Source organism: Mastigoproctus giganteus, chromosome 12 (assembly GCF_048544385.1).
Source record: "Mastigoproctus giganteus isolate SK-2022 chromosome 12, ASM4854438v1, whole genome shotgun sequence".
In the NCBI taxonomy this organism is placed as follows: Eukaryota; Metazoa; Arthropoda; class Arachnida; order Uropygi; family Thelyphonidae; genus Mastigoproctus; species Mastigoproctus giganteus.
In genome coordinates, this window is record NC_143586.1 from 67,640,124 (window position 1) to 67,652,950 (window position 12,827).

Here is a 12,827-nt window from a genome sequence, read left to right on the forward strand (position 1 = left end):
ATTGGCAAATAAAAAAAATAATTCTTAGGAAGCTGCTGTGTTTTTATAAAAATTCTGTTTGTTATTGCTCTATGAAATAATAACCAACTAGAAAAAGATGTCGTGTGACGTAGAGCATGAGATTATAGTCACATGATGATTTACATGTAGTTGTATCAATGCATAAACCTGATGAGACCAGCTCAGGTAATTCAGTGTCATCATGGAGTTTGAACACATTCTCGCCGATGTGGGAGACTATGGGCGCTACCAGTCACTTCTGTCTTTCTTCTTCCTTATTCCTTCATCGGCTGTAACCGCGATTCTTACAATGAATAACCTCTTATTGTTATCCGAACCTGATCACTGGTGTTGGGTACCTGAGGTCATGAACTCTAACCTTTCTCTACCGCTGAAACAATTGTTAATTAGACCCCCAACTTCCGAAGGACCAAGTAAATGCAAAATGTATTCTGTCGACTACTTGCAAGTTCTATCGAATATCTCGGAGCTGGGTCAAAACTGGAGCGAGGTTATCAGAGAAGAACAACATCACTGGCACACACAGAATTGCAAAAATGGATGGCAGTATGATAAAACGAATTATGACGAAACAGCTGTTACAAAGGTGAGTGAATCAGAAATTTAAAGTGGAAATTATGAATCCAATTAATTTTTCCTTTTGGTCATTCTTTCATTAATGTACGAAACCTTCCCAATTTCTTAATGCGTATATTATGTTTGTATCGTGGCTTCATGAAAAGGTGGAAAGTAGAACTGAATCCTGTTTCGCGTAGATTAATATTTATAGCCGAAGATGAATATTTATACTTTGAAAAGAGATGTAAGTTTTTTGTACAGTATTATTTGTAGTGGAAAGAAGATTGAGAGAGAGAGAGAGAGATTGATTATACTTTTAAGTATCTTGTGTAAATTTGAGTAAAACTGTATACCAATTGGAGGGGGGTGGGATTTCCCTCTAGAAAAATGGAAAAGGAAGGTATTGAAAGGATGAAATTCAAGGTGGTGACAATTGCTAATACTCCAGAATTATTAAGAGAGAAAGCAGTAAGGCAGACGGATCTAGAAGATGTGTTTCGCCACTCGGTAAAAGATTTTAAATTTGCTTTTATTCTGACGAACAGTTTCATATTAAGAACTTCCGAATTTATCATTTCGTAATTTAGTCTAGTTGGGAATCACAAAACAAAGTAAAACAACTATAAATATCACGTATTGTGTGATAATCGTATTATCACAAATTGTGTGAATTAAAAATTTTATTTTTATATAATTCAAGAGGAATTTTGTGTGGATATTAAAATTATAATTTATGAACTAATTAAAAACTACGAAAATATAGTATAAATTTTTGCTGCAAAATTACTGACTATTTTATCATGTTTCACGCCTCTTTCAACCATTTTCGATTGGTTGGTTGTTTAAAATTTGCACCGAAGAACCCAAGCCTATGGGGTGCCTGTAGATCGTATATTTAACTTTATTACATTCATTAGTCAGTCAGTATGTTTTTCCGGATGAAAAACCTGCAACTCTAGATAAAGATCGACTACGAGGAGTGCCGCAGCCTAGCGGGAGCCCTCACAGTCAACGCGGGGCACAGTAGCGCACGCGTTCGGGTTGATTGTGGTTAAAGCCGGCGCTGTCGCTAAATACGGTAATATTGATCTCCTATATTATTTTTATTTATTTATATTTATTATTTTTTGTTTTAAAACAACAACAACAACAAAAAAAAACACATAAAAGTTTTTTCTATCCCAATGGAAGTATTTCTCAATTTCGACAACCGGAATCGAACCTAGGCCGGCCGTTTTTGAAAGGTGTTAGATAACAGTGACACTATCCACTGCCACAAGAAGAAAGAATTCTACCACTAACTACATATCTACTGACATTTACTTTAATATAATTCATTTTTATAATTTGAGTATATACGCATTTATATTTTAGGCAAGGTATTCTTTCTATCCAGGAATTTCAATGTGTACTCTGCTTTTATGGACAAATATGCTTCTATTAGATAAAAGAGCCATCAAAACCTTTCTGGTGTCTTTATCTCGTATCTATAGTTTATTAATTTTAAGCTTGTATTAACTTAAAGATGGTTATTCTAGACTTCATGTCTGATTTTCATCTAGAACCACACAAAAAATATTTGCGAGTGATTGGCTTATTTTCAATAAATCAGCAAGCAGTAGTTGCACATATTTTGTTGCATAATAGGAAGCGTGTTTATCCGCACACCATCTACTAAACTAAGATGTCTGTCACTTCACGTGGAGATTCCGTAATACCAAAGCTAAAGAATTTTCCTACTTTTTATTATCTTCTGACAAAAACGTAAATTACTGTGAAATTAAATGTGCTTTTATTTTTAGTAAACAAAAGCAATAATGCAATTTAGAAAATGGCATTACTGTAGTGATGACTATTTAGTTTTTTATCACTGAAAAGGAAATTAGGACTCGAGCAATATTTTATTGTTTACAAGCAATGCATTTGAATATTCCGAAGCACATCTCTAAATCAGAAGAGGAGGCGTAGTAACCAACGAAGGAAGACCTTTTTTCAAAGATTTCCTTTTTGTTTCCTCTGAACGTGAATTTCCTTTAAAATGAACTGATTTGATGTATTAAAAAATAATAAGTACAAAGTTAACAAGGAAAAGAGCGGATAAAAACAGTGGTGCTGCAAACAGTAATCGTTATGCAGTTGAAAAGTGACAAGCTTCACATGCACATGTAGCTATACTATTCCTGGTTTGCATCACTATGTTGAAACAGTCTCGAAATAATTTTATTACATAGAGTTGTCTCTGTAGAAATATACTTTCCTTCCTTTCTCTAAGTAATGACGCGACAGCTTTTATTGAGAAGCGTGTCATCAGTCTTAACATGAATAATAGCACGAAGACAGGACTACCAGCAAGTATCCTAAGACAACAGGTGGACATTGAAGCTCGCCTGAAGAAATCTTTCTGGACTTTAACATCACATAGTTAGCTTTCATATATTGGGCAAAGAAGACAACAAATACACAGAAATATTTTAAGCTGTTCAATTTAAATTAAATTTAAAAAACCATGATTAATAAGTCGGAGAGAAAGCCAAAATTTACAGATGTATAAGAAGAAGTAAGTAAACTTATATAGAACAGAAGTACGGCTACACTGCCCTACCAAAATTTATGGAAAACCCTGTTGACTGCGGAAAATTGTGCGTGACTACGAAATTAGATAGTACGAGTCAGAGCTGTAATACTCAATATATTGAGGTAAACTCCACTTATTATTTTACGAGTGACTACGTAATATACAGTACCTTTGATTATAAAGGTGATAAGCGGTTAGCCCGGAATTCATTTCGAACATGTATGCTGAATGATGACAAGGAAGCAGAAATAGTTTCAGAGGGGGGGAGGGTGATTCTGGACTGTCGTTCAATGTAAATCAGTTGTGTGGAGCGACGAGTCCCTCAATACGCTCTTATAGTCTGGATAGATGTATTTGGGTATGAAGGATATCTAGAAAAGGCTTCTTACGTGAGTGTGCTGCTGCATCTGTGAAGTTGGGAGGTGGACGTGTAATGGTCTGTGGGAGTTTCCCGTGGTATGTACCAGGCTGACTAGTCGCAGTGCATGGAATCATGAATGCTGCATCCTACACTGATGTTATGGATAATTATGTACCTAACAATGTAAAATTATCATTGTCATGTTGGTAGGTCTAAGGGTAGAGGCAGTCCTTAGACCTTGCAACATGACAACGCTCTATATCACAAGCAAGAATTTTGAAGGTTTGGTTTAATGCGAATAACATCGACACAATTAATTATTGTAGCCAGCAAAGAGAACCAGCCTCAAATCAATTAAACATATTTGGGATGAAATAGAGCAAAAAATTAAAGTTGATCATCATGTCCCCACCGCCTCTATACACAGAAATTAAAACAAAATCTTCCACAGCGCACGCTGAAGCGATCGGTCAAAGGTGGACCAATTAACAGGTGATTACTTGTTAACGCCAACTGACAGGTGGCCAATTAATTTCTCTAGATAAATACTTTTGTTCATAACTACAGGTGTCCCATGATTTTAATAGGGTAGTTTATGTCTAAATTTAACTAGGTGGATAAAGGAGTGGACTTTTTATCATTTAGATGAGTGGCAACAAAGATGATCATCATGAAGTACTTCTAAATTAATAAATTACTGTATTTTCCGGACCATTAAAAAGCAGTACTCTTTAGGAAAAACGTTGCCTAAAGTTCTGCTACGACATATGGTTCGAAGGCATACTAGGTGCATGTAGCGAGAATTTTTGTTAGATCAGACTGTATATTGTTCTTGCCTAGCAAATGCAAGTGCGGATTTACATATATCTCAAAAACTTTTCTTTAGTGCCAAGAAAAGGTTCAGTAAATCTCACTTCCTCCAAAAAAACAAATGTCTTTCAAAATACGCAGAATTAGTAGTGCTGTTGACTGTACTGAAGACGACGCCCTCTTTGAAGAAAGTAAAAGTTCAGATCAGTAATGACGAGCGTGAGAATTTCTGGGATTCTACGACGAGTAAATTCGTTCTATACTGATATTTTGCTAGTAAGAACTTGTAAATTTTGTGTCTGATATGTGCAATACATATCAGAAACACAATGATTTTAAATTATTTATACATTAATTTAAAAAAGTCTTAATATGTATACGTATAATCTATTAATGCTAAACTTAGCACATTACAAACATTTATAAAGGCATTATTCCACCGCCTTCATATCTTCGAAGAATTTGCAGCAATGTTATTTCATTGTCTTAATAATTACTATTTTGACATGTTATTTATAATTTAAGTTGGCAGTACCCCCCCCCCACATTACCCTCATATGTGTTGCACTAGTTCTCCTTAAGCTTTTCAGGTGCATTATCTTATATATCAGATAATGAACAAAATAGTAAATGTCCCAAAAAACTAATTCCAATTAATAGTTAAAAATAAAAAAATAATTTTTAATGGTCCAGGATTTCTAATCCTAGTGAAAGTCATAATACAGTTTTCCTTTACGATGATCGCCGAAAACAGAGGTGAGCAATGCTGGATTTAAGCATAAGCTAAAAAGCCATGGCTTGGGGCCTCTCAATATGAGAGAGAGAGAGAGAGAGACCTCACAGTTATCTTTTGTGGCGATAAATATCTATAATTATATTTATTACATATTTTGGGGTTCCTTCATATGCTTTGACTTAGGATTTCATTAGGGATGTGCACTCATGAGCAACATTATTAAAAACTAAGTGTAAGGCAACGTGTTCAGCTTCAGTAATGACGGTAGTAACTCGTTAGCACAGATAACATAAGTCGTGACCCATGTATCTGACACGAGATACAGCGTTGAAGTTACAATTTAAAGTATAGTTATTGAGATATTTTCCACGATCTCTTTACTAAATTCAAGCGTATTCTTTTGTGTTTCTATAGACAGTTGCCATATTTCGTGACAACCATTAATAATTTTCATTCAGCAAAATTCGTCCTCGTCTGGTAATTGCAGTTTAACCAAGAGCATTTTGATCATTTGGGCTGTGGTAGCTGCTCAAAGGATGGGAGGTTATGTCATTGTGTTTTTTCAAGAACTATAATTTCACGGTTTCTTTCAAGGTAATACGTTATATGAAGGTTATTTTCCCAAATTATCTGCGCGGGCATTACCTTGAGACTGGTTACAATGCCGGCTTAAGATAAATGGAGAAAATTAATACGACTACAGTTGACTTCTCCAGACGATATTCCCACGCTAGCTATTCACTGTTGTTGTTGTTGTTAGGTTTGTTGGTGCATCAGCAACTGTGGCTATAATGCACTGATTTTCTGACTATGCTATTCACTGCTACCTGGTCCTTGCTACTTGCACTAACAAAAATATTCTTCTGTGATAAACACCAATTTCATTTTAATTCTTGTTTTAAAGATAGGAAGAGGAGAGTGCAAAGGAAAAACGAAGTCTAATTGTCATTTTTGCTAGGTCAGCAAGTTGATCCAACGTATATTTTTATTTCCAAAAAATAGCAATAAGAAAATCGATTAATAAAAATTATAAACTGGTTAATTTCAAGCGATAATTCAATATTTAACCGATATAATATTGCTCTCTCCCTTTTTATTTCTTTACAAATAAAGATGAGAGTATTTATATTTTCAAATTCCGTGCCCCCTTTTCTGCTTGCTTTTAAAAAACTTTGAAAAATCTCAGGAGGCGGTTAGATCAATAAGTACAATATAATCTTTCGTTGGTTTTATGCCTTTGATTAATGCAGTAAACTTTTCTGATAATGCGTCCGTTTCACTGAATTTACCATAAAAGTCTCCGGTACTTCCCAAAGCTTCCCAATCTGTTTTTTTTTTCTGTATGTCTGTTTTATGTCAAGCAATATTTCTAGTTGGGTAAGAAGTGTGATTTTGCGTTTAACCATTTTTCTCATAATGCTTCCTTTACTCACATTTTCTATTTTATGATTTTCGTCCCCAACATACGAAAATTTCATAGCACTCATATTTAATTTTGTTGCTTAATTTTAATTTAAGAGCCATTCATCTCCATTAGAGTTAGGGTTGTCAGGACTTCGGGCTTATAATTCGAACTTCTGTAGTACTTGTAAATCTTTTTGTGGAAATTTTGATAAAATTGTGAAATTAGCATTGATATTCGTTGATAAATTAGTAAAGTTATGGAAGACCTCACATCAAATTATTGAATAGGACAAATTATGCATGAAAATAGATATTGTAAAAGCAGTCATAACAAACACACGAAACAATCGTCATTGGACAAAAAATACGAGATAGATAGTGACTAAGCATAACATTTCTCCACAGGCGACCTAAATGGCGAGCCGGATAGAGCTTCCAAGGCTACCAACAACAATAAATAGCAGAAAGCTCACAACTTCTAGCCTGTTCGACAAAATTAACAGAATAAAATGTTTTTCATGAACATTTTATTGTGAACAGTGTCGCTAAAGGCGAATATTTGATATAACAGGCATCCTGGCATGCAAATTCCGAGTATCCAATAGATCTACCACCTTACAGAGCCACACATTATGCAAATTATTCATGCCTATAAAAATACAGGTTGCGACCACATTACTTCATTCCTGTTTTCTGGCTTGCTCAGTGAGATGGCCACATTCCAGTACTCAGGATGGCAAGTCATCGTCGTTTAGATGATTCTTTAAGATGGCGGACCGTTGGACGACTTGAAGCGTTGCAGTCGCAGGCGAAGTGGCACGTTGACTTAATGTGTCATGCATTGTCGTCTTGAATAGCGTGGCACTATGGAAGCAGTTTCAGGAGACAGCAGCCATTACAAGAAGAGCTGACCAAGGTCGCCGGAGGGCTACGTAAAACAGAACAGACTGCTATCTGGCTCTAGGAGCAAGACCTAGATGTATTGTCATCAATTAACTGTCTTGAGGTTTTCTGCGGCCACAGGTGAAAACATTTCCAATTGGACTATGTTAAGAAACTTAAATTCAAGTGAACTCTATGCGAGCAACCCAGTGGCTTGTATCCCATTAACCCATTTGCCCTGGAAGCGGCAACAAAGTACAAAAAAATAAAAATAAATAAATAATAATAAAATAAATAAATCACATTAACCCCAAACCACCGCAGAGCTCGTTCTATGACTTGGAGCCCTGACAAATGGGGCACAGGTCTGTTCTCTGATGCATCCTTTTAGCCTACAAACAGATTATAGACATTATTTCATCTGGAGACAACAAGGGATGCGGTACTACCCCACCAACATCAAAAAAATTAACACTTACGGTGGAGGCGGTGTTCAAGTGTGGGGCGGAATAACGGCCGCACCCTTCGTTATGTTTTTGATAGGGATACCGTAACTGCGCAGAGGCCGAAAACAAATCCTCATACCCTACATGCGACTTTTTAGGGATGGGGTTGGCCCAGCTTTTCTTTTCATGCACGACAACGCCAATGCACACAGAGCTCAAGCGGTGGAGGAATATTATTATTATTAGCCATATGGTGCTAGGAAGCCTGAGGCTTAACCGCTGCACCAGCCAAAAAAAAAAAAAAAATTCTGAGTTACCCTGAGAGAGAGTCCGAAGTAGAAGGGAATCACCAAGAAAGAGAAAAAAGTGAAGAATGATGATATCCATGATGACTGCTGTGGCCAACACGATCACCACCAAACTTAAATACAATCTTAAATCTGATGAGGCCTAAACTGTTACCTGCCAAAATGAGAATCCGTGCTTCTCCAGACCAAATGGTGAACTGCCTAACTGTGCACTTTGGCAGGTGCATCAACTGGAATTGATTTTTGTGTATATTTTTCAAATTTTATGTAATTTATTGTACATATCACATGTGACACTTTACTTTACCTTCCACTTTGTAGAAAATTGTTAATCTACGAGTATTTCATATAAAAAAAAGTAAAAAAGTAAACTGCAGCCATTATCAACCCACTACAGGATGGAAGCCTCCTCAACAATCCATGCTGAGGAGAAATAGACCATAATCTGCCACGCTGGTCCAGTGCGGGTTGGCAGATCGATGTATTTAGCAGTCAGGGGCTTGAACACCGGTCTATTCAAAGAGCGTGTGCTACTGCACTCCCGCTCCTGACCACTCGGCTATGGAGGCCTCTCATATTAGTATTTCATATTTCATATTACTATACTACAACATCCAATTATCATCACTGTTAAAATAACATGCTAAATTCCTTATTATTATATTTATGATTGTTATGTTGTTATATACCCATGACTTGTCAAGTGATGGGTATTTATTGTCCACTGTATCTGGTTTTGTGCGATAAAAGATTATTTACTTTACTTTATACTGCCGATCCGTCACCGCGTGGGGGGGGGGGGGAGGTGGCTAAAGGTTAGGGCTTCTGACGGTTGGTTTGATAGATATAGTTGTTAAAGAACAAGGGGGAGCCTGTTCCTGCATTTGGTGGGAGATCCAGAATTTGTAGTTTTGCAACTGGAAATAGGTCATTATAATTAAAAATAATGAATTGACAGAAACGTTTTTAATACCAATAAAATGGTTATATCGAAAGAGACAAAAGTATAGTATTTACGGCTATGAGAAAGATCAGGGTAATAAACTATAAAAGATTACTCAGTCTCAACTGTCTACAGTAATGTCAGGAGTATTGTCAATAAAATGGCTGAATTTGAACTCTTGGTCAGGACAACTAATGCTGATATACAAACTAACAGAAACGTGGTGCCACCCGGAAATTGATGATGGCGAGTTCCGCTACGGTATGTATAATGCAGTTAGGAAAGATAGGGAAGACAGAAGGGTCATTCTTCTTATAAAAAGCAGCCTGAGCGCAAAAAAAGGGTTTTTGCTCAGTCTGAAGTTACGTCTGCCAGCATAGAATCTGTGTGGTGTGAGTTAGTTGGAAGCAAAGGAACAATGAGAGTGGGAGTAAGCTACAGACCAGAAGATTGTGAAGAATATGACGAGGGCCTTTACATGCAGATGGAATGGGCAAGAAGAGTGAATGTTTTATTATGGGCGACTTTAATCTGCCGCAGATTGATTGGAATAATTGGGAGAGAAACTCACCATGTCGAAAAACTTTTTTAAAATAAACTAGATGATTATTATTTGTACCAGCATGTTAGAGAAAGTACTAGGAGCGAGAATATTCTTGACCTCATCATTACTGACTAATCAGATGACATCACAGGGCTTAAAGTACAGGAACCATCATCAGGAAGTGATACTGCAATCGTCAGTTGGAAGATGAAGAAAGATATTGCAGTAATTAAAGGTAAAAACACAGGTCGATCTGTCTATTTTCCGGTGGAAAAAACTCGAGTTTCCGGGAGATAAAACCCAAGTGATCTTCACCACATTGTGAAACAAAAAAGTTGATAAACATTATTTCCGTCAAGATTCGAACGGGATTCGAAAGCTAGGCCTATTCCACACAGTATAGATCATTCATCGTAACCACTGTGCGCTAACCGCCAGATCGAGATAAAAACAAGAATTATGTAATATAAACTCTACACATTAGCCTACCAATAAAATACAATGAAATCCATAAGAAATGATTCATGCCTTTGGAATATTGTATTCAGATATAAAGACCACACCTAAAAAAAGAGTGCTTCTGGAGAGGTTTCAGAGAAGGGTGATCAGATTGATGACGAGTGCAAAGCGATGTACGCATGAGGAATAGCTTAGAAGGTGTGGACTGCAGAGTTTAAGAATCGGACATTCCAGACCAATTTCTTTTGATATTGAATCTAACAATAGTTGTGGAAGTAACAAATGCTTAATTTTATACTGAACTGTATTTTAATTTCAAGTCATTATTAAAAAAATTATCGATAGTAACATAATTGTTGCATGCGAAATGAATTTGCAAATGTGATTTTTACAGTGGAATCTTGTGTGTGATCGGAAGTATTTATCGAGTCTTGTGCTTACTCTGTCTTTGGCTGGAAACACCGTTGGCGCAGTCATTTATGGACCCCTTGCAGACAGGTAAGTGCCTTTTATTTTTTATAAAATTACTTTACGCAAAATGCCAAAAACAAGGTGTTAAAAGTTTCATTTCTGCAAACGAATTATAATTGGGCATATATATCTGTAAAAGAAATAAAAACTTTAATGTAAAGGAACTACTATATATAAAATCATTTACTGCCATCCAATAAAGTAAGGGCGATACCCCGATACAGCCGAACTAGAAGTGTTTACATATGTACATTAAGTGAAAATAATAACATATGGGAAGTTTCTTTAAAAAAGTAATAAAATAAAATAAAAATATAACAAGCTCAATGAAATTGGAGATACGAGGTGGGGGGGGGGTTCAAAAAAGATTTGATTTGTATTCACCCAGAAGCAGTTTTTATAGAAGGTCGAAACGAATACCACGTGTTACATTTTTTCAACATAGTCACCAGACGAAATGACACATTTTTGTCATTTCTCAATACATTTCTGCAGGCCAGTTTTTTAGAAGTCCTCTGACTGTCCTCCACACAACGACTCGGCAGCAGAAATCACTTCACCATCATCAGCTTAGTATTTTCCATGAAGAAAGGACATCATGAGAAGAAAATGGAAGAAATGCGAGTGTGCAAGGTCGGGGGGAATAAGCTGAATGCGAAAATATTTCAAACCCACATTCGTGTACACACATTACTGTAGCATGCGAGGAATGAGGAGGGGCAATATCTTGGAGGAGGCACAGACCTTTTGACAGTTTTCTCCGTCTTTTTTTCCCTTTTATAGCATCATGTAGCTTTATTAGGAGGTCGGAATAATACTCTACTGTCACGGTACAGCCTTTTTGAAGGTAATCTGTTAGTATTACCCCATGCTGATCGCAAAAAACAGACATCACCTTGCCAGTATTTAGTTGCACCTTTGCCTTTCTGGCAGGAGGAAGGGACGATTCTGATGTTTCCATTATTTTGATATTCGTTTAGTTTCGGGATCAGAGTGATGGATTCAAGTTTCATTCATGGTGACTAGCCGCGAAAAAAAAAAAAAAAAACTCCTCTTGCTTTACCTGGCACATCAACAACATTTCATGTGCACACTGTGCCCTTTCCATCTTTTGGTAAGGGGTCGGAAGTCTGGGAACCCATATGAGTAAAGTAGACACTTTATTCATATGAGTAAAGTGTAAACAGTTGCATATGAGTAAAGTAGACACTTTACTCATATGCAACTGTTGATGGATGATGATCTCCACAGACCCTACACTAATTTGGAGCTCTGAAGCTAGTTCTTTGATGCTGAAAAGGAGATCTTCCAGGATTAATGCCTCAATTTTTGCGGCATTCTCTCCTGTTTAGCAGTTGCTGGGCTTCCTGGGATTTCCTCATCATTCACCGATTCTTCCACATTTGAATTGTTTATTAAACGTTCGACAACACTGCAACCTGGGCAGCCTTTTTCATAAACAGCGACCATTTATTTGTGGATTGTTTCGGGTATTTCCCCTTGCAGAAAGAGAAACCGAATCACGCACGCAATGTATTGACATATTATACATGGGCAAATGAGATGGTTCTCGGTGGCCCTAAAAGTTTAACCTGGCAATACTCCTAGCAGGTGGGGAAAGCGGCTTCCATATAGTTGAGAATTAGAAGCTGGCTAGGCAAGAGAGTTGCAGTGTCGGTGGGAGATGAATAAGATTAAATTCACCAATACAAACTACGATATCAGATGGTTTATCGATGGAGACTGACCAGGAGTTAAGATCGTCAAACTGACCGACAGACACAGGAGGGGCACAATATGTCACAACAACAACAACAATGACGGGGCGTGCGACGAATCCGGACGAGGAGAGCTACAGCTTCAAGTTAAAAAGTATGATACTAATAGTATGATGATAGGGTAAGCCGTGGAGATGAGCAGACACACGCCACCACCCCGGAGATTTCCACGAGACGTAGCATCAAAATTAAATTTAAATTAGCAGCGAGAGAGCCTAAGTCAATTTCGGGTATAAGCCACATCTCAGCAACTGCAATAAAACTGTAATTGTCAACAGTAAGCAGATCGAGAACAGTGTGAATCTTGTTCTGAAGGCTCCTAACATTTTGGATGAATATGTTTATTTCGCCGGTTGTACATACGGGATGAGGACAAGTGCTGAGCGGTGACCGTTGAATAAAGTCGGACGGCGACATTTCTGCGAGACGAATCGATCATTAATAATAATAATAATGTTCTTGTTTATACTCCGGCACGGCCACCAGGTCAGTGGAGTTTACAATAAACCAAGCAATACAAATGTTAATCGT

General features: G+C 37.0%; 1 protein-coding gene across 1 annotated transcript in view; it reads left to right on the top strand.

Annotated features, from left to right (window-relative positions):
• The first annotated feature begins 202 nt into the window (after window positions 1-202).
• Window positions 203-12,827, top strand: part of LOC150077151 (beta-alanine transporter-like) — an 80,497-nt gene continuing 67,872 nt past the window's right edge. The window contains exons 1-2 of the mRNA XM_090386211.1: window positions 203-607; window positions 10,442-10,545. Of these exons, the coding sequence (XP_090242337.1) occupies window positions 203-607; window positions 10,442-10,545 (509 nt within the window). The remainder of the gene's footprint in view (window positions 608-10,441; window positions 10,546-12,827) is intronic.